The sequence below is a fragment of the Podarcis tiliguerta genome, assembly GCF_965153285.1.
Source record: "Podarcis tiliguerta genome assembly, chromosome: Z".
In the NCBI taxonomy this organism is placed as follows: domain Eukaryota; kingdom Metazoa; phylum Chordata; class Lepidosauria; order Squamata; family Lacertidae; genus Podarcis; species Podarcis tiliguerta.
In genome coordinates, this window is record NC_139553.1 from 9,087,047 (window position 1) to 9,113,846 (window position 26,800).

Consider the following 26,800-nt stretch of genomic DNA (forward strand, 5'->3'; position numbering starts at 1 on the left):
GACATCAGGCCTGGGGGTCCAATGTGGTCCTCCAGGCCTCTCTATCTGGCCCCCAGAACTCGTCCCAGGACACACCCCTCACCAGCCCTGCCTCACATCCTCCTTGAGTGATTTTTGCTTGGCTGGAATGTCTTCTTGAACTCTAATTATGCCTCTTGTGTCCCTGGATGGAAGAGTCAGATTTGAGTGTGTAGAAACTAGCATATTGTACACAGGTAAATGTACATTTTTTGCTCTGCTCACTGTTGGCAGAGGGAATGCTGCCATCAGGCTGAAAAAGGATTCTGCACACAGCAGGACTCTCATTTTCCTTATTTATAGCCCACCCTTCACCAATTAGTCAGAGGGGAAGTTTCACACAACTCAGTGCCATTGAACCATGCCATGCATAAACATTCAATGGGAGGGATAATTTGATCTCATCCTTCTCCCTTAAAGCCTGAGCAAAAAGGTACATCCTGAAAGGTGATCAAAATGGATACCATGATGAGCCCAGATGCACCAGATGGAAGGGTATCCTACAACTTGGGGCCACCACAGTACAAGCCCCTCTCATGAAACACTGCCCCATGATATGCAGATGGCAACAGCCCTGCCAGGAGGGTCTCCTCTGAGTATCTTCCCTTCTTACAGCTTCCTCTGGGCCAAGGGATGGGGAACCTCAGGCCCTCTAGTGGTTACTGAACTACAAGTCCCACTAACCCTGACCATTGGCCTGGGGCTGATGGGAACGGTAGTCTGGGAGCACTGACAGCCAGTTAGCTACCCGGCTAAATCCAAAGTGCTGGTACTGGTGTGCAAAGCTCCGTCTAGTTTCAGAATAGCTAAAAGATCATATCATCCCTTATATACACAGACAATCTCTGTGACCTGCAGGAGAGGGCCTCATACAGATACCATCTTATCAGTAAGATATAGGAATAATGTGCTTAATGAGGTAGCACCAACCCTTTGGAACTCCCTCCCATTGCATATCAGACAGGTGCAGCTGCTTGTCTTTTTGGTGCCTACTGAAGCCTTTCTCTTTCAATAAGCCTTCTGAGAGTTTTTCATCCCATGGATAAAGTACAGTGGACGCTCGGGTTGCAAACGTGATCTGTGCGGGATGCACATTCGCAACCCGCATCTGCACATGTGCAGGTTGCGATTTAGTGCTTCTGCGCATGCGCAAATGCCAAAACACGAGTAACCTGTTCCGGTACTTCTGGGTTTTGGTGGTCCGTGTGGGTTAAACCACAGAGCCAAGGACTTGCCAATCAGAAGGTTGGCGGTTCGAATCCCCGCGACGGGGTGAGCTCCCGTTGCTCAGTCCCAGCTCCTACCAACCTAGCAGTTCGAAAGTGTGTCAAAGTGCTAGTAGATAAATAGGTACCACTCTGGTGGGAAGGTAAACGGCATTTCCGTGTGCTGCTCTGGTTCACCAGAAGCGGCTTAGTCATGCTGGCAACCATGACCTGGAAGCTGTACGCCGGCTCCCTCGGCCAATAAAGCGAGATGAGCACCGCAACCCCAGAGTCGGTCACGACTGGGCCTAATGGTCAGGGGCCCCTTTACCTTTAACCCAAAAAAGTGCAACCTGAAACGGCTGTAACCTGAGATATGACTGTAATAGATTTGAATCCAGTGGTGTAGCATTGAGGGGAGGGGACCGGGGGTGTGGCCCTGGGCACATTTTTTTGAGAGAGCATGACCAGGCACCCCCACAAAAGGCTCTCTCATTGGATCCTGGCATTTGCAGAGACAGCTTCCTTGTGGCAGCCCAATGCCTCCAGCAGCAGTTCCACCCCTGAGTCAAGCCAGAACCAATGACAGAGAGAGGCTGTGGCCCACAAAGAAGCTGCTGCTTCCTCACAACAGGCCCTCTCTGATAGAGAGAGGAGAGTGGGCGGCAAGGCTGCCACACACTCCCCCGGACTGTGACACGCAAGCGCACCCCCTGCGCCGCTTTGCAGCAGACTCCCTCCATGCCCCACCATCCCTCAGGGATGCACCCACCTGCCCCCAACCTAGACAGCATATGCTCAGTCACCATTTGAATCATTTATATTTATATGAAATTGTTTTAGCTGTCTTTACAAATGACTTTATGATACACATTTATTTATTTTACTGTGAAGTTGCTTTGAGACGATTCCCAGGAAGAAACTCCTAAATTAGCATTGCCATCTTCCACCAACAGCTGGAGTGCCACAGATCTCCTGCCCCCAACCTGTTGTGAATTTGATTCAAAAAAGAGGGGAGGCAGGCAAATAGACAATAGGCATAATGTGCAGGGTGGGATGCCCAACCCACTAGGGGAGGAAGAGAAGGGCAGGGGGAGCGCACCGCCCTGGCACCATGATCTTGGTGAGGTGTCAACGCAGCTACAGACCCACACACACGCTGGGCGCCATGCCCCCGCACAGTGGCGTAGCATGGGGGGTGCAGGGGGGCGGTCGCACCGGGCGCAACATCTGGAGGTTAGGGTTAGGGGGCGCAAATCCACGGGTTAGGGGGCGCAAATTACTTGCCTTGCCCCGGGTGCTGACAACCCACGCTACGCCACTGCCCCCGCAGGCAGCACGGCAAGCCCCCAGGACATGCACCAGCCATGCCCCTGCCTGCTCTCCGCCCCCTGTGCCGGAGAATGAAGCTCCGCCACTGGCCCAACCTCCCTGCAACCGCTGCAAAAAGGAAAAATGAGCAGTCACTTCTGTGGACTAAGTAGCCCAGAATGGCTGCTAATTCCCTTCCCCCAGCCTCCACTTTAAATAGCGCCAAATCATGCAAGACCAATGCCTTAACTAATGAGCGCGTTTTGGGTTACCAGCTTTGTGGAAGGAGCCTGCCACTAAGAGGAAGCTAATTCTAATTCTAATTCTCTCTCTCCTTTTTCCATGCAGAGTTTACAAACACTGGCGGAGGAAGAGGGGAGCGGGGGGAGCACCCCGCCCCCAGCAGCGCGATCCCGGTGGGGTGCCATTGCGGCTGTTCCCCCCACCCGCGCTGGGCACCACACCCCTGTGGGCAGTGTGCCATGCCCCCAGGGTGGTGTGCCACTCCCCCAGGATGAGAGCCAAGCCACTGGGACATGTGCCACGCCCCCAGGATGCATGCCAGCCGCAACCCCACCATAGCTGTCAACTTTTCCCTTTTCTTGCGAGGAATCCTATTCGGAATAAGGGAATTTCCCTTAAAAAGGGGAAAACGTTGACTGCTATGGCCCCCACCTGCTCTCCACCCACCCCCCGATGCTGGAGGATGAAGCTCCGCCACTGTTTACAAACACTCTCCAATAATATCACTGGTGAAACACCAACAACTTTTTCTTTCTGGAATTAAAGAGGAAGGAAGGAAGGTGGTCCCAAAGGTGCCAAGAGGAGCCAAACAAACCAGAAAAGGAGGTCTTCCATTTCATGCAATCTCTGTGTGGGTCCTGCCCAGATTGGAAGTCTGGGATCTACAGTGATTTGTTGACTAACACCCTTACAGCATTGAACCAGATAATTTTCCTATGTTTCATTGCTGTTCAGGAACCAAGATTACAACCAGTGTAAGAGCTGTTCGACAGTGGAATTTGCTGCCAAGGAGTGTGGTGGAGTCTCCTTCTTTGGAGGTCTTTAAGCAGAGGCTTGACAACCATATGTCAGGAGTGCTCTGATGGTGTTTCCTGCTTGGCAGGGGGTTGGACTCGATGGCCCTTGTGGTCTCTTCCAACTCTATGATTCTATGATTCTATGATTTATTTCCCACCTTTCTGCAATGCAAATAAATAAATGCAGTAAAACAAAAAAAAAACCCCACAGAAAATAAAACCAGGGAACCCAACGGGGGAATGATTGCATCAGGTTCTTCTCGCCTTGCCGGGGAAGCATCTCTCCCTTCGTCCTTCACTGAATAATGACCATTTATTTATCCTCTCCCCACTTAGAGCGACACAACATCTTTAAACCTCTGGTAATAAAATGGAAAACACAACACGAATGATGAGAACATGCTGAGTGCTGCAGACTCTTTGCTGTTCAAGCTCAATATGCATTTCTTGTTGCTAGATCACAGCAGGCAGGGAGACAGGAATGAAATAAATGGTAAAGGAGAGGGAATAAAATTACTCACTTCCCTCTCCTGTGTTTTTTGCTCAGTATAGAATTACGTACAGAGGCTCCTTGCACATAGGAAGAATTGAGTTTTCACTAAGGATGGGCCAAGCTGCCCATTTCAGTTTCACATTCCTGCCAAACATTCCTCATTCATAAAATCCCCTGCATGTTTCCACATCAGTTTGGGATTGTGATTTTTTTAAGGTGCCATAAAGATCTGTCAGCATTTTCATGCAAATTTATCCTAATGTATACTTTTTCTTTTCTTTTTGTAGGCAGCTTTGACTAAAACACATTTTTGGCAACCAATTTCATCCCACCGGTGGAATGCATCAATAGGAGTATAGCATCTAGATCAAGGGAAGTAATAGTGCCGCTGTATTCTGCTCTGGTCAGACCTCACCTGGAGTACTGTGTCCAGTTCTGGGCACCACAGTTCAAGAAGGACACTGACAAACTGGAACGTGTCCAGAGGAGGGCAACCAAAATGGTCAAAGGCCTGGAAACGATGCCGTATGAGGAACGGCTAAGGGAGCTGGGCATGTTTAGCCTGGAGAAGGGGAGGTTAAGGGGTGATATGATAGCCATGTTCAAATATATAAAAGGATGTCATATAGAGGAGGGAGAAAGGTTGTTTTCTGCTGCTCCAGAGAAGAGGACACGGAGCAATGGATCCAAACTACAAGAAAGAAGATTCCACCTAAACCTTAGGAAGAACTTCCTGACAGTAAGAGCTGTTTGACAGTGGAATTTGCTGCCAAGGAGTGTGGTGGAGTCTCCTTCTTTGGAGGTCTTTAAGCAGAGGCTTGACAACCATATGTCAGGAGTGCTCTGATGGTGTTTCCTGCTTGGCAGGGGGTTGGACTCGATGGCCCTTGTGGTCTCTTCCAACTCTATGATTCTAAGATTCTATGATTCTATGAAATGGGAAGCAGCACTCACTCAATCAGCTTTGCTGTGACAGACCAGCTTCATCAGCCACATCCTACCCCTAAATTAGTCAAGCTGGTCATTGTAAGAACAACTCATGCCTGAGTTTGATTTTTTCCCTGCTGTCCCTTTTCCCTTGTGCGTTCTGATTTTATATTATAAGATGACAGTCAGGGACTGTCTTAGTTTAATTGATTGTCTGTAAGCTGCTATGGGAGCCCTTTTGGCCGAAGAGTGAAGAAAAGCAAATAACAATTAAATTTACCTACAAAAATGCATTGCTATGTGTTATTTTCACTAATATATTCATTCTTACACACACTTTACACTAGTATTTGTATTTTTTTGGAGGGGGTATATATTACCTGTCAAGAACTGCATTCCAAAATAAGGAGAAATACACTTTTTGAAAAAGGTCTGCCTTTTGATCTGTGTCCTATTTTGAGAAGCAGAAATTGGATAGGTTTTCCTTTAGGTGCAAACTGAACCGAATTTCTCCCCTATCCCTAATGGTCATTCATTTATTTCAACTTCATCTTGCAATCTGCTTTGCAAGGAGCCTGGCTGTTTCCCCTACCTTAGAGAGGACAGTCCTCTTATGTGAAAAGTTGTCCTGTCCAAGTCTGGTTTAAGGAAGGGAGAGCCGAAGAGGGGCCTTGAAGCTGCCTGCCAACAGTGAGAACCTTGACAGCAGACTGAGCAGGCACATGAATCATCTATCCACAGTCCACTATGGTGGGAGATGCATTATTAGTGCTGCACACTGCTCCAACCGCGAGGTTTCCAGGGATTCCAGGCATTTACCCAGGGTTCAGTTTCCTTGGAAGAACAGTAGAAACTGTGGTGTCTTTGTGATACATGGTTTATTTGCACATATATACAACCTGAGCCTGTGATGGATATACTCATAGCATTAACACCCCAGAAGGTCTTGCTTCTCCCATAGCCACAGCCTTGGATTCAAGCAGAAACCAGGCATGGCTCTCACTCTCAGAATTCTGCCTGCAGCCTACTCCTAGCCCAGATCTCTCTCTCTCTCACACACACACACACAGAGAGAGGATTTTGTCCTTCTAACCTCCAGCCTGGTGAGAGAGGGGGCTCACTCATTTGCCTTCTGGCACAAAGCAACTAGCCTAGACAGCATTTTTAAAAGTAGAGACATCACCTTGCCAACAAAGGTCCGTATAGTAAAAGCTATGGTTTTCCCACTAGTGATGTATGGAAGTGAGAGCTGGACCATAAAGAAGGCTGATCGCCGAAGAATTGACGCTTTTGAATTATGGTGTTGGAGGAGACTCTTGAGAGTCCCATGGACTGCAAGAAGATCAAACGCATCCATTCTTAAGGAAATCAGCCCTGAGTGCTCACTGGAAGGAAAGATCGTGAAGCTGAGGCTCCAATACTTTGGCCACCTCATGAGAAGAGAAGACTCACTGGAAAAGACCCTAATGTTGGGAAAGATGGAGGGCACAAGGAGAAGGGGACGACAGAGGACGAGATGGTTGGATAGTGTTCTCGAAGCTACAAACATGAATCTGACCAAACTGCGGGTGGCAGTGGAAGACTGGCGTGCTCTGGTCCATGGGGTCATGAAGAGTCAGACACGACTGAACGACTAAACAAGAAACACACAAAGCAACTTCTTTTCTTATACTAATGGCCCATACCTAGGGCCCATTAACTAGAAGTTGGCCTGGCTAATTCAACAATTGAATTTTCCATTAGATTTTAATGCCTCCAGGATCCAGGGAACCCCCGCCTCCAAACTCACAATATCATTGTTATATTCTTTGGAGAGGGATCACCTGGGATATTTGCAAGTCCCTTTCAAGCCTGTGATTCTGTAACCAGTGAGGTTTAGAATCTAGTAGAAGAAAATGTTGAACCAGTCAGACCAGTCTTTTTGCAAGATAATAGACTTAGCTGACCCTTAAGCACTTCCATTTATATGTCCAAAGAGGTTGCTGTTGCCATAGAGACAAATAGATAGGCCTTTTCCAATTCGCCTGGCCGGATGCCACATCATCCTAGGATATAAAACAATAGGTGAAGGAGGGCTACGGGGGGGAGGTGAGTTTTGGCTGATGCTGGAAGTGGCTTGCAAAAGAATTAGAGCACAAAGGAGAGCAAATTACAATGTAAACCATACCACAAACCATTTTTTAAAACCCAATGAAACAGCCATGAAAACATACAACCAGTAAACAGTGACAGCATCATTAGGTGCCTAAGGGAAGCTTTTAACAGGTGCCAAAAACAGCCTTCAGTGGCGAAAGCATTCCACAAGTGAGAGCCACCACCGAAAATACTCTCTTCCTTATCACCACCATCCAAGCCTTCCCAAGAGGAAGCACCTGAAGGAAAGTCTCAGATGAAGACTGTGATGGAGAGCAGAGCCTGGCCAGAGTCTGGTGACATTCCTCTAGACCAGCGGTTCTCAACCTGCAGGTCCCCAGATGTTGTTGGACTACAACTCCCATCATCCCTGAGCTCTGGCCTTGCTAGCTAGGGGTGATGGGAGTTGTGGTTCAACAACATCTGGGTAACCACAGGTTGAGAAAGGCTGCCTAGACAAATGCTGAAACTCCACATGGTGCCCTGCTCAAGGAAGTCATTCCTGTCTGTTTAAATAGGCAGGATAGGGCTGGCCCGAGACATTTTTCTACCTGAGAAAGAACAGTGGTATAGCAATCTGTCCCAGAGGACTCTAGGAACTATATCTCTGGAAAAGGAATAGGGGGTCCCCAAGCAAACTAGGATTCTTTGGGGTTAAAGTGGTATAAGCGTGCTTTAAATGATGCTTAAGATTCGTGGGTGGCGCTGTGGGTAAAACCTCAGCGCCTAGGACTTGCCGATCGCATGGTCGGCGGTTCGAATCCCCACGGCGGGGTGCGCTCCCGTCGTTCGGTCCCAGCGCCTGCCAACCTAGCAGTTCGAAAGCACCCCCGGGTGCAAGTAGATAAATAGGGACCGCTTACCAGCGGGAAGGTAAACGGCGTTCCGTGTGCTGCGCTGGCTCTCCAGATGCAGCTTGTCACGCTGGCCACGTGACCCGGAAGTGTCTGCGGACAGCGCTGCCTCCCGGCCTATAGAGTGAGATGAGCACACAACCCTAGAGTCTGGCAAGACTGGCCCGTACGGGCAGGGGTACCTTTACCTATATATATAAGATTCCTGAATTGCAGGGGGTTGTACTAGAATGAACCTCAAGGTCCCTTCCAACTCTACAATTCAATGCTACTATGAAAGCCTATGGATAACAGATGAATTCTTTTTAAAATGCCTCAAATATGTGAAAGGAGAAGATGTAACCCTAGTGGTTGGAAGAACTTGTCTGAATATGATGCATGTGTGTGTGAATGAATTGGCATTAGCAGTTATATGGAACAGGATGTTGGAGGCAAAACTCTGTTAGGAAACAGAATTTATTGCTATCTCCACCTTTCTTTCTCTGGCTGGGTTTCAACATTTACTGACAAGCCGAAATCCAGCAGGTGGGGAGGATGTGAGTCATTGAAATTAATGTGCATTGCTAACTTAGATCCATAAATTCCATTGGGTCTACTCTATTAGTATGACCAGCACTGGAAACAACTCATTGTAATGGGTTGTTTTGAAGCCATTTCTGCACCAGGTAAAGTAATGTTTAGTCCCCCAACCCCCCAACCCCCACTTGTCCCTTACTTTGCCTGACCAAAGGTGGCAATCCTAGTGGAGCAGCACTTTGGGAGGGAGAATAAAAGGAGCAGTTTCTGAGAGAGCAAGTTAGATAGGGACAGAGATAGGGCTTGATTTGAGATGGGAGATGGGCTTTTTTCAGCTGGAACTTACCAGAACTCAGTTCCGGCATCTCTCAGGTGGGCGCCATTGCCATTCTAAGAGAACAAGGGAGGTGTTCATTGTGAGTTCCAGCTCCTCTTTTTCTAGAAAAATAGCACTGAATGGGAGATACGATTTGACTGAGGGAAAACTGGTTCTGATTTGAGTTGAACATCCACACTGAGGAGAATATCGATAGCTAGAGGAAGGACTCTCATAGCTTGGGTATTAAGACCATGTTGAGGGTCTGGGAAGGTATACAAACAGGAGTTACTTGGAGGGCTCAGTCTGAGCCAGGAGAGGTATAGCTGTGTGAATACAGACTCTTTGAGTCTCATTCTAGCCAGGAGGGGAGAGATCTTCTAGAGTCTAAAGAAGACTCCCAGGCCAGTAACAAGGGGTGAGGGGATCCCCTGGGTCTGTTATACCAAATGGAATACCTCAGGAGTAGGATTGCTAAGCGAGTGGGTAACTGACAAAAAGTGACCCTTTGCTTGTGAACCAAAATAATAAACTGTGTTAAAAGCATTGACCTGAAGTATCTGCCCGAACAAAGCATAGGGGACTAGAAAGGAGTAACAGAAAGTGAAACAAGTGATTTTGAGTAAAGGGAATTTGTGAGCAGCTGTGCTTGCAATACTGTGTTTAAGCCTGTGACATCCTTATATTTAGTTTAAGTAATTATTTTAGTAATAAGTTAATCTCCTGACCCAACTTTGTTTCACCAATTTCTTTCTTTCTTGTAAATAAAACCTCCCTTGTTTGATTAACTCCTGCTCAAGACTCCCTGAATCACAGTTTCACTCACACAAGACCCCCCCCCACCCCACACACACACAGTCAGCTAGCTTGTAGTAAATTGTAGACATTCATTTAATTGTTATACCATTAGGTGGGTCCGCTATATTTGATTGGGGCAGTTACCAGGGTAAATCCACTACGTATTAATTGGTGGTTAGCACTGGGATCCACTACAAAGATCAACAGTCTCCCTCACTATCCTGAGACATGTTGGGCTGCATCCAACTAAGTTCTACTAAAAAAAGAACCATTTGAATTAATGGCTCTAAGTTAGCCTTCTCCATCAATTTCAATGAGTCCGCTCTGAGTACGACTAACATTCAATACCCTCCTTTGTGCTTTTATTTACATGACAGATATTTTATAAGCTTGAATCCATGCACATGCACATTTTATGCTAATCTCTGTGTTCTATTTTTGTATTTTTTGTTTTGGCAATGCCCAACTACCCTATTTGCAGACAAACACAAATAATAATCTGAGAGGTTTGGATGGAACCAAGATTGGATGAATTGTAAGTATAGAAACAGAAGAGCTGAGTGCATCATCCTGGCTTCCTGTTCACACTGGCATTACAGCTGAACCCAACAACCTCCCCCTACCATGGCCAATAGCAATTCAACTATTGTATTTTGCCCAGCATAAAGCTTGCCGATGTCCAACAGCAGGGTTAGGAAAAAAATTTCAGACTCCAATTTTATTTCTCCCTTGACCCACAAGTTCAACAAGCCCCACCACCACCTCTGACACCCTGTTGCACACTTGAATTTTCAGGGTACAAAAAGGCAAAACACGACTTAAGGGTGGAGAACCTTCTTTACATGCAGAAGGCCCTGGGGTCAATCCCAAGCATCCCAATCCAGGTGGGGTTGGGAGACAACCCCTGTATGAAACCCTAGAGGACCACTGTCAGCCAGTGCAGACCATACTGAGCTAGGTGGGCCATAGTTCTGACTCAGGACCCTATGTTCCTAAGAGTTGGTCTACCCAAATCCCAAGATGTAGAAATATATGTGTTTATCATTTACTTATCTCGTAAAATTTATGTGCCACTTGATTGTTAAAAAAAGAGAGAGAAAGAACAACGACAACTCAAAAACTTCTAAGCAGTTTACATGTAAATTGAACAGGCACTAAATTAATAAGGTAAAGGTAAAGGTACCCCTGCCCGTACGGGCCAGTCTTGCCAGACTCTAGGGTTGTGTGCCCATCTCACTCAAGAGGCCGGGGGCCAGCGCTGTCCGCAGACACTTCCGGGTCACGTGGCCAGCGTGACATCGCTGCTCTGGCGAGCCAGAGCCGCACACGGAAACGCCGTTTACCTTCCCGCTAGTAAGCAGTCCCTATTTATCTACTTGCACCCAGGGGTGCTTTCGAACTGCTAGGTTGGCAGGCGCTGGGACCGAGCAACGGGAGCGCACCCCGCCGCGGGGATTCGAACCGTCGACCTTTCAATCGGCAAGCCCTAGGCGCTGAGGCTTTTACCCACAGTGCCACCCACGTCCCTACTAAATTAATAGTCCCCTCCTATTCTCCTCCACCTGGAAGTTGGCTTCCCCAGGGTGAGCCATTGCCTTGGTGCACAGCTGCCCCAAAGGAATTTTAAAAGGCACACTTGATGGAAAGATACTCTGTCAAGAGGAGAGAAGCCTATGTCCCTCATTCTGTTATTAACAGCAAATCACCAGGTTTCCCGGGAAGTGGAGAAGATAGCAGCACCAAAAGCCTTTTGCTCTAAGACACCAAGCGAATGCTTTCTGGAACAAGCTGCTTTCAGCTGCAATGTATTAGGCTTCTGTTCAGCTTGATGCTATATTGATCCTGGCAGAAGACACTAGAACTCTTGATTTATTTTTCTAATTAACAAGTTCCAATGTCTGAGATTGACAGACCAAAAAAATTAAAATAAAACCCGTGGTCATTATGTTGCAATGGCCAAAGCAAATGTTTTAAGATTCAAACTGGGGGTTCAGGGAAGATGGAGAGAGATAGGGGGCATTTGGGATGGGAGCAGTTTTGGAATCAAGTGCTATGCATTGATGAGGAGAGAGAGGAGCACAAATAAAACCAGCTTACTTCCTCCTATGGCTCCCCACCTCCACCCCCACAAACAATAAAAAGGGAAATAGCTTGGCGTATTCCAAACTAATTTTGTGGAGAACCATGGGAGGGTTTATTTTATTTATTACAAACGTCTCCTAATGAGCACACTTTTGTGTGCAGTTTTGACTAGTATCCATGTTTTAGCACACAATTTTCTCCAGTACAGATGCATTCTCATCAAATGAGTATCCCTTCCACAGGATTTACTCTTTGGTTTTCAACAACCTGGACTAGGCAGGGGACTGACTGCTTAGAGCATAAAGAATTTTCCATTGTGACAAAGCAGATTCTCAACACCCCAGGATCAGTGATGCAGTAACTGGTGTTTTATACAAATATACTTAGTTGCAAGATAAAGAGAAATGAGTGGCATTGATAGTCACCACCAACCATTATTTAAGTTGGCAGCAGACAAAGCCCCAGTATCACAGGTTCAGTCCCTGGTGTCTCCATGTATAGCAGGAGAAATTTCCTGTATGAAATCCTGGAGAGAGGCTACCAGACAGTGTAGGCAAGATAGAGCTAGGTAGACCAATGTATAGACTGTGGTAGAAAGCAGGCTGAATAAAGCAGGTATAAAGGTAAAGGGACTCTTGACCATTAGGCCCAGTCGTGGCCAACTCTGGGGTTGCGGCACTCATCTCGCTCTATAGGCCAAGGGAGCCGGCATACAGCTTCTGGGTCATGTGGCCAGCATGACTAAGCCACTTCTGGTGAACCAGAGCAGTACACGGAAACGCTGTTTACCTTCCCGCCGGAGCGGTGCCTATTTATCTACTTGCACTTTGACATGCTTCCGAACTGCTAGGTGAGCAGGAACAGGGACCGAGCAACGGGAGCTCACCCCCTCGCGGGGATTTGAACCTCCGACCTTCTGATCGGCAAGTGCTAGGCTCTGTGGTTTAACCCACAGCACCACCCGCATCCCAAAGCAGGGATAAAGCAGGGATAAAGCAGGCTGGAGGAGACTCTTGAGAGTCCCATGGACTGCAAGAAGATCAAACCTCTCCATTCTGAAGGAAATCAGCCCTGAGTGCTCACTGGAAGGATAGATCCTGAAGCTGAGGCTCCAGTACTCTGGCCATGGGAAGAGAAGACTCCATGGAAAAGACCCTGATGTTGGGAAAGATGGAGGGCACAAGGAGAAGGGGACGACAGAGGACGAGATGGTTGGACAGTGTTCTTGAAGCTACCAGCATGAGTTTGACCAAACTGTGGGAGGCAGTGGAAGACAGGAGTGCCTGGCGTGCTCTGGTCCATGGGGTCACGAAGAGTCGGACACGACTAAACGACTAAACAACAAAAATAAAGCAGGCAGACTGTGTATAAAGCAGCTCCCTACACTATTTTGGAAAAGAGACTTAGCTCAGTGATAGAGAATTCGTTTTGCATGCAGAAGGTCCCAGGTCCAATCAAGTGACTTGCTGCTGAGGGCTGCTAAAAACAAGGTTTTCCCTCCCCCCACCTTCATTTCAACAGCTGTTGAGACAAAGGAAAGGGGAACACCCAGAGCAAGCAGAATCACCCTTCCTTCACAGCTGCCAATACAAGAGGAGGGGTGATCTTGCTTACCGTTGGGTTCCTGCTTTGCCAAGCACTTCAAAAGCTTTTAGCAAACCAGGTACTTCAGAAGCCACTCACAGCAGTGGAGGAACCCTCTCTGGGACCCAGAGCGGGACAGCCTGTATGGAGCGTGCATGTGCGGCATCCTGTGCATGCACACTCTGTACAGGATGCCGCACATGCGCAGTCCGTACGGGCTGCTGCTCGCATGCACCGTCCATATGGTCGCCATGCAAGAGGCAGCCCGTATGACGGCTGTGAGAGAGGCAGCCCATACGGAGTGTGTACACACGGCAGCCCATATGGACAGAGTGAGAGAGCAGCAGCCCATATGGACAGCGCATAAGAGTGGCAGCCCGTATGGACACAGCGTGAGCGGCGCCCATGTGGACTGTGTGCACCCTCGACCACTCTACAGCTGGGGGGAGGCAGGGGGCATCTTGTAACACACACACCCAGAGTGGTACACAGGGTGGCCTGCCCCCCCACTTCGTACGCCTCTGGCCACTCGAACAAGTTTGGCCAAGCTCCACCCTTACCTGTATGACACCATGTGTAGGGTGGGTGGTCATGGCTCGGCATGGGGAAGCCCAGCAGGCCAAGTTTGGCCTAGACTAGAGATAAGAGGTTCCCCAATCCTCCATTAAAACATAAAATCCATTAAAATGAAATGTTGAAGACAACGCTGAGACCAAAGCATACATCAAATATATATATATTTTTAATGCTCAGTCTGTAACCAACCCTGGGCATAAAATGCTTTCAGTTAGAATAGATGGCCATGTGCTCTGCTTTACACTCTTCTGGTTGAAGATGTTCTCTGTTAGAAGGGCAGTCCAGCCTAAGTCTGGTTTAAAAATAAAGAACCATTAGAATGGAGAACAGGAAGAGGCCTTGAAGCAGCCCAACAAGAGTAGCATCTGGTCAGCAGACTGAGCAGGGATACTGGCTACAGTCATCCCCCACTATGATGAAAGGATCTATTGCATTTCTACTTAAATTATAGGAATTTATAAAACTGCATCTGAACACAGATCAGCCTTTGTAAACTTGTATCCTCTTTTTTAATGATGCAATGTGGCCACTTTAATTGCTTTTTGGGAGGTCGCTGAAACCCTTTTGCAAGACCAGCTCCCAAGCATATGGTAGAGGCAAATTCAAAACAAGGATTTCCTGAGTCATAGCTTAGTCTCTAATCTGCTACAATAACAATGCATTAAAAACACGGCTTCTATGTATATGCACCAGGAGTGCAAATTATAAGGGGCGGAAGGGGTTGCGGCCACCTCAATATCTGTGGACAGGGGCTGAGCTCCTGCCCAATATTGATGGGGGTGCCATCCCCTGCTGCCACTGGGCAAGCACTAGTGCACTGGGCAGGGGCAGGATACATGGAGGATGAAGATCACTCTCCGTGTTCCCCATCCCCCACTGCCACCGGGAGAGTGCTGGCATGTTGGGTGGGGGCTGGACGTGTCATGTGACACCGGGGCCCCTCAATGTGGGGGGCAAGTCAGCGTCCCTGATATGCACCACTACAAATCTGTACTCAATGCAATTCAAAGTTGGAAGTCAGGGTTGGGAATAACCAAGTCATCAAAGTTCCATACACTGAATATTGTATCCACAGTAACCTCACTACTGTAGATTATTTTGCTGTTTTCTCTCACACAGCTGGAGATGCTGAAAAGAAATTGGCTTAATGACACCTTGTCTTAGAAAAGAAATCAAAATGGAATCCATCACACCAGCAAACAAAGCTATTTTCTCAAAGGCTCTATTCAAAAGTAGCCAGCGCCAAATATTTCCATGCTCATCGCTTTCTAATCCAGTCCTCTTTGTTCAGAGTTTTCTGCAAAAAAGAAGAAAGCTTTTTTGGTTGGACTTGATTCCTTTCATGGTTTCTCTCTTTAATGAAAGGCCCCCAGTTTCAATAGCCAGGATTGTACAGGTACACCTGGGGTAGACTTTTGCCTGAAACCATGGAGACCAGCTGCTACAGAGGTCATGCTAAGTGTCACATTCCCTTTTGGGCAGCCTTTTGGGGGCCACAAAAGGCTGCCCTTGGTTGGATGGGCCAGCTGCAAAAGGGATGGGGCAACAGGGTAAATTTTACTTTGTTACATTCAGCTAGTTTCTCACTCACTCTCCTCTCTGTCCTCCATCCAAAAGCACTACCAGAATTCAATGACATATTTCATCCAGACAATAAAACTCAAGGAGAATGCAAAGTAGGGCTGGTGGACTGTAGGGAAGGAGTTTTTAGTGAGAGGTTTAGCCTGAGGAAAGGGGTGTGACCGAGAAAGCGTCTCAAGGGTCAGAATGTGTGTGTGTCATATTTGGCCCTCAAGCTTGAGGCTTTCCACCCTTGTTATAGAGAACACCAAACTATATGGACCTTTTACCTTACTCAAAATATGTTAGCTTCCTGTGTTCTATTGTCATGCAAAGAAGCAATTGCAGGTTCATCATGTCAGAATTACGTCTGTTCCAAGACAATGCACTTTATTTACACACCTGAGTTCCCAGCTTATCATGGTTTCTCATGCGCCAGCACTTACTTCCTCGCTACTGCTTGGGTTTCCATTATATATGGCTCTGAGATAGTGGCTTGTTTCTCCTTAATAAGCCAGAATTCCTAAGCTAAAAACACCACCATAGTTTATTGAAGTCTGGTTTGTGATTCCAACTGGCTTGGGAGAAGGAAACTGCCATTCTAGGCTTAGCTGTAATGGGAAGCTAAGTTTCATTGTGGATTCCTGTTAGTTTCTCTTTCTCATGACCAAGGAAGAGCAATCAGGCAGAATGTACCATATTTTTCACTCTATAAGATGCACCAGACCACAAGACGCACCTAGTTTTTGGAGAAAGAAAACAAGAAAAAATATATTCTGAATCCCAGAAGCCAGAACAGCAAGAGGGACCGCTGCACAGCGAAAGCAGCAATCCCTCTTGCTGTTCTGGCTTCTGGGATAGCTGCGCAGCCTGCATTCACTCCATAAGACGCACACACATTTCCCCTTACTTTTTAGGAGGGAAAAAGTGAGTTTTATAGAGCAAAAAATACGGTAATTGCTTGCTGCTTACACATAATAAGCCATGGTAAACCAGAAAACCTGGCTTATCATGATATTTTGGGCTCCATCAAACACTATTTATTGAGCCTTCATCCAGATGTGCTTGGACAAAGCTTATGCAGAGGTTACCATTGGACTTCTTCACTGAGCATTCATTCCAATTTATTTACAGGCATGTTATATGACAGTGAGCATTCATCCTAATCTCTTCATTGGGTGTTTATGCATCTGCTCAGCAATGATCATTCCTAGTCATTAGCCAAACTTGCTGGGGCTGATAGAAACAAGAATCCTACAATTGTAGAGCTACAGGCCATACCTGCCATCAATTGCATTTTAAGTGGAGTTGTTGCACCATGGCAAGCACTTTAAAACGCTTTAATACTGCAAATGTAAACTGCTATGGTCTTGAATCCCTCCTGGAAAATGTTGACCATCTAGTAGCAACCTTTGATGATCATAGAATCATAGACTTGGAGAGTTCAACCCCCTGTAATGCAAGAATCACAGCTAAATAAACCCTGACGGATGGCCACCGAACCTCTCTTCCCATACCCTCCAACATTTCTTCGATAATAGGAACGTCCCATTCCGTATGGATAATTTTACTATTTATACCCCACACAATTTACTGGTTGTCCCAGCCACTCTGGGCAGCTTCCAACGTATATACAAACATAATAAAACATTAAATATTTTTTTAAAAACTTCCCTATACAGGATTGCCTTCAGACAGTTCAGGGGTCAGATAACTCTATAGCCTCCAACATTTCTCAAATGAAAACAGGGACATCCTAAGGAAAAGTGGGACATTCCGGTGTCAAATCAGAAACCGGGATGGCTTCTCTAAATCAGAGATGTCCCTGGAAAATAGGGACACTTGGAGGGTCTGCCTTTCTAGGGAATTATGAAATGCACTCCCCTGTCAAAGGAATGAACAGGACAGAAAGTTTATTGCCAAGCTGACCCTTACAATCATTTCTATGGCACACCTGTCTAGTGTATAGGTAGTTAATCCCCAGTCTGTGCTCTATGGAGCAGTTGCAACAATTGGGGGGCACTCTCCCTCCACTCATTTATTTACCTTCCCTCCCCCCCCCGGCTAAAACACACAGCTGGAGGCTTTGCCTGCATGGAAGCTGCCTCTGCTCTTCCCACTTCAATCCTCTCCTGGTTCTGGGAGACAGTGGTGCAAGAAAGGGTTGAGGAACACCTGGCCCTTCACTTGCCTGGCCTGCCTATTCCTCCTCTTTCCCCAACCCATCCTGTGCTCCACCCTCCAGCTATGGAGCTTCTCCTGCCTCTGCCTCTTGCCTCCTGCCTGGTACAGGCCCCATCTCCCAAGTCAGACTCCAGCCTCCCTTCCCCTGGTGCACACTCGTCAGCCTCCTGCCAGTCAGTTTCCTGACAGGAGTCCATTCCACTGTCAAACAGATCTTACTGTCAGAAGGTTCTTCCTAATGTTTAGTCAGAATCTCCTTTGTTGTCATTTGAAACTATTGGCTTGGGTCTTACCCTCTAGACTAGAGCAGCAGAAAACAAGCTTCCTCCATCTTCCATGTGGCAGCCCTTTAGATATTTGAATATAATGACCCTTGCCCACTACAGTCATACCTTGGGTTACAGACGCTTCGGGGTGCGTTTTTTCAGGTTGCGGACCATCGGAACCCGGAAGTGCTGGAACAGGTTTCTTCTGGGTTTTGGTGGTTACACATGCGCAGAAGTGCTAAATTGCGCTCTGTGCATGCGCAGAAGCACTGAATCGCAACCCACTTGGGTTGCAAACGCTGTGGGTTGCAAAAATGCATCCCACACGGATCACGTTCACAACCTGAGTATCCACTGTATTTAGGTAATGATCATTCAGTAAACCAGTTATAAATTTCTAGATGTTTCAGCAATATGTGGTGGTGTTGAAATAAATCTGTGGAGGGGTGTTTGTTTGGTTTTTGCTCTTGGTCTTGCAAGTTGAAATGGCAGGCATTGCAGTTAATGTAGCAACCTCTTCCCCGCAGAGAGCCTCTCTGCGAAGAAATGTCACCAACTATCTATACAAAGTCCTCTCCCTGCTGCCCGCCTGGTAGGAAGCCCCATGTACAAGACACTTTCAATACATCCCAGCTAGGATCAGCAGGAGAAGCCAGAAGCCTTGACATTAACACTCTTGCACTTCAAAAGAATGCATGTGTTTGATGAGAGCAACAAGGCTTCTTATTACAGCTGTCTAATCAAACTTGCTATTGTGCAATTATATTCAAAGATCAAACAGCACTTAAAACTACTTGCAATAATGATACCCAAAAAAAAGGCTGGCATTTTTTTTTCTAAAACGAATCGCTTACATCGTGTGTGCATATGTAATATCACATCTTTGTTTATGATCCTATGACTAAGACAGCATCCATCAGCAGCATCCCAGAAAATAATTATCTTCTTTCAAGCAATGGAACAGAAAATACCCTTGCCCCACACGTCACCAGGCTCCTTTCTCTTAAGAGTCCCCTATGCAATAAAAGTGTTGTATCCAACTAAATTTTACTCAGAGCAGACCTACTAATATTAACCCAAATCAGACCAGTGATACCTCAGGTTACAGACGCTTCAGGTTGCGTTTTTTTGGGTTACTGACGCGCCGAAACCCGGAAGTACCAGAACAGGTTACTTCCAGGTTTGGGCAGCTGCTCATGTGCAGAAGCACTAAATCGCGCTTTGCGCATTTGCAGAAATGCCAAATCGCAACCCACGCGTGCACACACACGGCACTGCAGGTTGCAAATGCTGCGGGTTGCAAACATGCTTCCTGCACGTTCTCAACCCAAGCTTCCATTGTACTGTCAACACTGACTAGCAACAACTCTGGAGTTTCAGGCTGAGACATTCCCAGCCCTACTTGGGGACACCTGGGATTGAAGCTGGGGCCTTCTGCACACAAAGCAGCTGCTCTAGCTCTGAGCTATGGCCCCTCCGCCAAGGTAGGATCCTAACTAATGGGTTCAAATCGCAAGAGGGAAGAGATTTAGACTAAATGGGAAGAACTCCCTGATGGTGCTTCAAAACCCTACTTGGAGATAGCAGAGATTGAACCTGAAATGTTCTGCATGCAAAGCAGATGCTCTAACCATAGAGCAAGTGCCCTTTCCAAGTCAGTCATGCCCATCAATTTTAATGAGTCTACTGCTGCAGGTCAAACTTTGAATAAAACCCTAAGCTATGAAGACACACAACCTACTATAATATTTAGGAGGGTTTCCCAATAGATCCCATTACTCATGATTTTTCCTCAAGGTAGAGCAACTGCCGTATTTTTCTATCTATAAAACGCCCCCATGTATTTGGGGGGACTCAGATTTAAGAAAATGGGGGGAGGTGTCCCCGTGTATAAGACGCCCCCTAATTTTTGACATTATTTTTTAGGGGGGAAACCTAGTCTTATACATGGAAAAATACAGTATTTTAAGTTTTATGCCACATACATGAAGGCAAAGTTCAGAACAAAAAATCAATCTGGAACAACTCAAATATAACCAAGCTGTTCTCGTTGTCATAGACACAGACCAGAATCCCATTTTACCTATAGGTATATATTTAAAAGAACAGGGAGTGGATCCACCTTGATTATGAACATAATATACTCGCTTGGAGCACTGAAGAGAAACTTATTGGCATTAAGCAGTCTTGAGTTTGAGCCACTGAACATTCAGTTGAAATTTACTAGCTTCAGTTAACTCTGAGAAAGCTCTACTCTGAGTTAAGTCTGGGCTGTAATCCAAAGAAAATAAACCTTAAAATGGCAACCCCAACTGAACTTCCTTGGAAGTAAGTCCACTCAAACTCAATGAGTCTTGCAAAAGGGAATATCCTCAAATAAGAGCACCAAGAACTACACACGGTTTAGGGAAAAAATTACTGTAGTAAAGATTCTTGTAGTAATTTACAATGCCCCTTGCACTGTGAGTCTAGGAAATCTTTGGGACCACCCAATCCCTTATTTCCATGCCTGATCACTATGATTTTTGGAGGAATCTCTGTTGGTAGTCTACCATGGCTCAGATGGCTGGAAAAGGTGCATTTGAAACTCCCTCCCAACTGCACTAGAAAAGGTGCATTTGAAACTCCCTCCCAACTGAGATTAAACAGGCACACACACACCCTGGTGAACTTCAGGCACATGGCAAAGGCTTTCTTGTTCCAGCAGCATTTTAAGGAAGTGTTTGGTTTTCCTATAATTTTTGATTATTTAATTGTCCCCATTTCTGTGGATTGTATTCATGTATGCTGCTTAGAAATGTGAATAATTAAGCAGCATAAAGGTAAAGGTAAAGGGACCCCTGACCATTAGGTCCAGTTGTGGATGACTCTGGGGTTGCGGCGCTCATCTCGCTTTATTGGCCGAGGGAGCTGGCGTTCAGCTTCCGGGTCATGTGGTCAGCATGACTAAGCTGCTTCTGGCGAACTAGAGCAGCGCACGGAAACGCAGTTTATCTTGCCTCCGGAGCAGTACATATTTATCTACTTGTACTTTGTGCTTTTGAACTGCTAGGTTGGCAGGAGCAGGGACCGAGCAACAGGCGCTTACCCCATCGCAGGGAATCGAACCGCCGACCTTCTGATCGGCAAGTCCTAGGCTCTTTGGTTTAACCCACAGTGCCACCCACGTCCCAATTAAGCAGAATAGAAATGTCTTAAATAAAGGGATGCGGCTCTCCAGATTTTGTAGGACTCCCACCTCCCAACCAAACAGCATAATTGTTGGCAACAACAGAAACTGTAGTTCAGCGACGTTTGAAGGGTCACCAGTTTCCTCCACTCAGCTGCAAATGGAAATATATTACCATTGAGAAAGACCTGTTTGGGTTAATATGTTTTCCATTCTTAGATGTTTTCATATAAACATGATGAGGCTATTATTGACAGAACTGTAGAGTTGGAAGGGACCCCAAAGAGCATCCAGCCCAACCCTGTGCAATGCAGAAATCTCAACTAAATCATCCATGACAGATGGCCATCCAACCTCTGCTTAAAAACCTCCAGGGAAGGAGAGTCCACTAACTTCCAAGAAAGTCCTTTCTGCTGATAGTTGTCTGAAAGTTATTCCTTGTATTTAGTCAGAATCTCCTTTCTTGTAAACTGAGGTCCTAGCCTCCAGAGCAAGAGAAATCAAGCTTGTTCCCTCTTCCATGTGACAGCCCTTTAGATATTTGAAGAATGTGATCCTGTCTCCTCTCAGTCTCCTTTTTACCAGGCTAAACATACCCAGCTCCCTCAACCGTTCCTCATAAGGCTTGATTTCCAGACCCCTGATCAACTTGGTTGTCCTCCTCTGCACACGTTCTAGCTTAGGATATCTTTCATAACTTGTGGTGCCCAGAGCTGGATACAGTACTCCAGGTGTGGTCTGACCAAGGGGGAATAGAGTGGTAATATTACTTACCTTGATCATGACAATATATGTCTAGCTGCTGACTCATGTTAAGCTTGTGATCTACTAAGTTTCCTAGATCCTTCTCACATGTACTCTGGCAAGCCAGGTGCCCCCCATCTTACATTTGGGCAGCTGGTTCTTCCTACCTAAGTGTAGAACCTGACATTTGTCCCTATTGAAATTCATTTTGTCAGTTTTCTCCCAGTTCTCCAACCTGTTAAGATCATATTAAATCCTGATTCTGTCTTCTGCAGCACTGGCATCCCCTTCCAGCCATCTGCAAATCTGATGAGCATCCCCTCCATACATTCATCCAAATCACTTATAAAGTTGTTGAACAACAACAGGTCCAGGACAGAACCTTGTGGCACCACAACTGTCACTTTTTTGCAGGATGATTAGGAACTGTTATTGAGCACTCTTTGGGTTCGGTCAGTCAACCAGCTACAAATCCGCATAACAGTTAACTTGTCCAGCCCACATATCTCCACAAGAATATCATGGGGGACTTAGTCAAAAACCTACTGACATCAAGATGCGCTTTGTTCACAGCACTCCCTTGATCCAAGTAGGCCATTATTAGGTATTTCTGGTTTAGTGTGCTTATTTTAACTACATTAAGAATTAAGGTAACCATTATTCATCCCATCTCAGAGCAGACACACTAAAATGGATGGACATGACTCATTTGTGTACAGTGGTTGCGAACGTGATCCGTGTGGGATGCATGTTCACAACCCACAGCATCCACAACCCACAGCGGCACATCTGCACATGCGCGGGTTGCAATTTGGCACTTCTGTGCATGCGCGGCCGCCGATACCCGGAAGTAACCCATTCCAGTACTTCCGGGTTTCGGCAGTCCATAACCCGAAAAAACGCAACCTGAAGCGTCTGTAACCCAAGGTATGACTGTACTCCTCTGAGTAGAACTTAGCTAGATACAATAGCTTCCTTAACTGAACATGAATGCTAATCTTACTTTGGAGCAAGCATGCTTAAGACTGAACCATCTGAACATACGAGTTTAACTGATTAGCCACGTTGAATCAATTTACATGTGAATAAAACAATTATTATGAAGAGCCAGGTGTACACTTTATTTAGGTTCAGTGCAATGGCACATGTTACAGCAGACAAACACATAGACCTGTCCATGAGTAAAGGCGAAATACCTCTAAGCCAGTCTGCCATCTATATAAATACTTGGGGATGCAGCCCCTGCTTATGTTGCTTGCCGACCTTACTTAGGACTACCCCATTCCCCTTGCCAACCCCTCACACAAACCCCTTTACCCAATCCCCCCAATGATCCAAAGATGCCAGTTGGGTATTTCACCTCAGCAACACGCCTGAGGCACTTCTCAGTTTATACCAGTCAATAACTGTAAAGGTACAAGGAGGAAAATGGACACCCACTCCTTATTATACCATATCCAGAAGCTCAAAATAGGGCACAACTAGATGTTTTATAACTGAAGAGCAAATCATCATCTTTCCAAAATATCCAGCGTATTGATCATTTTTATTCAGTATTCTTCTACTTCGTGACTCCTACCCCTTTGCATTCTTCTTGGTCTCAAAGGCAAAGTGAACCTCCTTTTGTTCACATATTGTCCGATCTAATCCACCTCTAAAACATTTCCTGCTTTTAAAACTGCTCTGTAGTTTTCAGAAGACGATTTGGCATTAAAAAGAAGAAGAAAGAAATGAAAAGGCTTGCCTTCAGAGTTAAGATCTGCCAACCATCTATTATTTTTTAAGTGTGTTCATAAACTTGGGCTAGACAAAGGCTTGCCCAAATTCACCTCCACAACAGCTCCTCTGTAAGTCTTCAAATATAGCTTTACTATAGAATCTTAATAGCCTCATACTCTCTTCTTCACCTTGCTGATGATAATAATAAGCATCAAAGCAACTCACTCTCAGCATAATTTCTACGAATTGTGGAGACGGGCGAGAGAGAGCGGGGAGAGGGGGAGATCACTTACCCTGTAAGGACGACAACAAAATCCATCACGTTCCAGCCGTTTCGGAGATAAGAGCCTTTGTGGAAAGCAAAACCCAGCGCGATGATCTTAATGCCAGCTTCAAAGCAAAATATTCCAATAAAATATGGCTCGGTGTCATCCTAAAAAGAAGAGGAGGGAAGGGGAAGAGCAGCAATGTCAGGCAAAGAGCTAAAAATCTACAGGTGCTGGGATAGTCAATTCACGTTTTATTTCTTGCTATCAAGAGTTCACTGTTTGGTTTGGTTTATCTACACTGTACAGACTGTAAACTTCACCCTCAGCCATCCTACCCTGCATTTCCTCTCCTGTGAGTCACCTCAAACTCATGTTTGTGTTTTAGGTTCAAACTTATGAAATAGTAAAGCAAATGAAGATTGAAAAGAAAGGAGGAGAGTGCATTATCCTCCAAACCTATGTTATCGTACAGTCATCCAATGTCTTCTGCATACAATCTGAGACCTTTTTATGAGTTGAAACTGATTCCCTACTTTCCTCATTGCTTCTGCTTGCAGAGTGAATCTACACAATCACTCTCCCCGTTCTGAGCCAAAATTAAGGTCAAATAAGAAGCAAAGAGGGAGTATTGTTAGCAGCTTGACAGGAATAAAGCAGGTGGATCTAACTGCACTGCAGCGTCCATCAGAGCAGAAGGCAACACAGCCAATGGTCAGGGATGCTTGGAGTTGCAACATCAGACAACATCTGGAGTGCCACGGCCTCCTCAGCCCTGTTCAAAGAAGCAGAATTCCCCACCGCATGAAAAGATTCCCTCCTAAAGGGAGTTGCTTCTTAGAGCAGGTGTGGAAAACTTTGTTCGCTCTAGGTATTGTTGGACTCCAACTCCCATCAGCCCCAGCCAGCATGGCCAGAACTCAGAAATGTTGGGAGTTGTCATCAGTATTACCCCCCCCCCCAAGAAAAATAGGTGCCAGAACTCACGATGAAGTTGTTGCAGAAAGTTGCAGGGCAACTCGGAGCAGCTCTGAACAGATACCTGTTTGACAACAGCCATGTTCACCACCTGTGAAGGTGCAAAGAACTACAGTACCTGTCTCCCTAGATGTGCCCCCCTCCCTCATTTTCTTAGATTCAGGCAACTGGCTAGGGCAGCTTGGAAGGTTGTTTGTGCAAATGTGTGTGTGTGTGTGTGTGTGTGTGTGTGTGTGTATTTATACGCAATGGTAGGGGCCTGGCTGAAGAACTTAAAATCCGCCACTGCTTGTAACACCATCAAAAAAAGTAATGAGACTCATTTGGCATTACTTGTTTTTGAGAAACCATGCCAGGTCTTAGTAATCACCACATCCTTTTCTAAGTGCTCACAGACCAACCATTAAATTGTTTGTTCTAGGATCTTTCTTGGTATCAGTTTCAAGCTGACCAGTTAGTAGTTACCTGGGTCTTCTTTTTCCTCTTTTTTGAAAAGTTGGATACAACTTTCACCCACCTCCAGACTGTAGGGAGCTCACCTGTTTCCAGGAATTCTCAAAGTTTATAGACTCTGAGATTACTTATGCAAGCTCCTTTAGTACCTTTGGATGCAGCTCATCAGACCCTGAAGATCTGAATTCATTTAAAGTAGCAAGATGTTCCCTTACCCCCTCTTTTCCTATCTGGGGCTGCAGCTTCCTCATTGCATTATTTATTCCCTTATCACCAGCTTGGGCACCACTTTCCTTTCGGGTGAAGACAGAGGCAAAGTAGGTATTGATCATTTCTGCCTTCTCTCTATCACCCGATAGCATTTCTCCGTCTTTTCCAATCAGAGAACTTTGCTTTCCATGGAGACGCAGGTTGCAGCCACAGCAAAGGTGGCATTTTCCCATCTCCGCCATATTAAGCAGTTGGTCCCTTACCTTTTCGCCCTGATCTGTCCACAGTGATCCATGCGGTGGTCACCTCCAGGCTTGATTATTGTAACTTGCTCTACGCGGGGCTGCCCTTGAAGCTGACCCAGAAACTCCAATGGGTGCAGAATGCCGTGGTGAGGCTCCTTACAGGGTTCATCCAGTGCTTTACCAACTGCACTGGCTCCCAGTGGAGTACAGGGTCAGGTTTAAGGTGCAGGTTTTGACCTTTAAAGCCCTATGCAGCCTAGGACCCACGTACCTACGGGACCACCTCTCCTGGTATGCCCCATGGAGGACCTTAAGATCCACAAATGACAACATTTTGGAGGTCCCAAGTCGCAAGGTGGATAGATTGGTCTCAACTAGGGCCAGGGCCTTTTCAGTACTGGCCCCAACTTGGTGGAACACTCTGTCACAAAAGACTAGGGCCCTGCAGGACTTGACATTTTTCCACAGGGCCTGCAAGACAGAGCTGTTCCACCTGGCTTTGGTTTGGACTCAGTCTGACCCTTATGTTTCCCTCCCCTTATGGTTTTGATCTATGGGCTACTTTTAAAATGAGGCTGCATTTTAAATTGCATTTTAACCTGTATTTTAAAGTGGTTGGGGTTTTTTGTTTGTTTGTTTTTCCTGTTATCTTTTTACTGTAATTTTACTGGTGTTATCTAACCTGAGCCTGGCTCTGGCTGGGAAGGGCGGGGTATAAATAAAATTTATTATTATTGTTATTATTATTATTGATTCTTCCTCTTGTTTCTAACACAGCCAAAGAAACCTTTTATTATCATTATTAACGTATCTTGTAAGCCTGAACTCATTCTGAGCATTGGCCTGCCTGACCTTCTCTCTGAGACTGTTGGTTACTCATGTATACTCTTCTTTCGTGATTTCCCCTTTCTTACATTTCTTATTCATGGCCTTGTTAAATCTAAGCTCATCTGTAAGCTCCTTATGTAGCTACCCTGGTTTCTTTAGATGCCTCCCAATTTCTTTCTTGTTGGAATTGTCTGCATCTGTGTCTTCCATCTTTCACCTTTAAGAAACTCCCATTAATCTTTGGAGTATTTCTAACCATGTGATCTCACTTTTTGAAGACTTTTTGAAATCAGCCTTCTTAAGGTCTAGAATGCATGTCTGCAGT

General features: G+C 46.0%; 1 protein-coding gene across 10 annotated transcripts in view; it reads right to left on the reverse strand.

Annotated features, from left to right (window-relative positions):
* Positions 1-26,800, reverse strand: part of CACNA1B (calcium voltage-gated channel subunit alpha1 B) — a 323,575-nt gene that overhangs the window by 282,174 nt on the left and 14,601 nt on the right. For all 10 annotated transcript variants that reach the window (XM_083422809.1, XM_083422808.1, XM_083422807.1 and 7 more), the window contains exon 3: positions 23,789-23,928. In XM_083422809.1, coding sequence (XP_083278935.1) covers positions 23,789-23,928 — 140 coding nt within the window. The remainder of the gene's footprint in view (positions 1-23,788; positions 23,929-26,800) is intronic.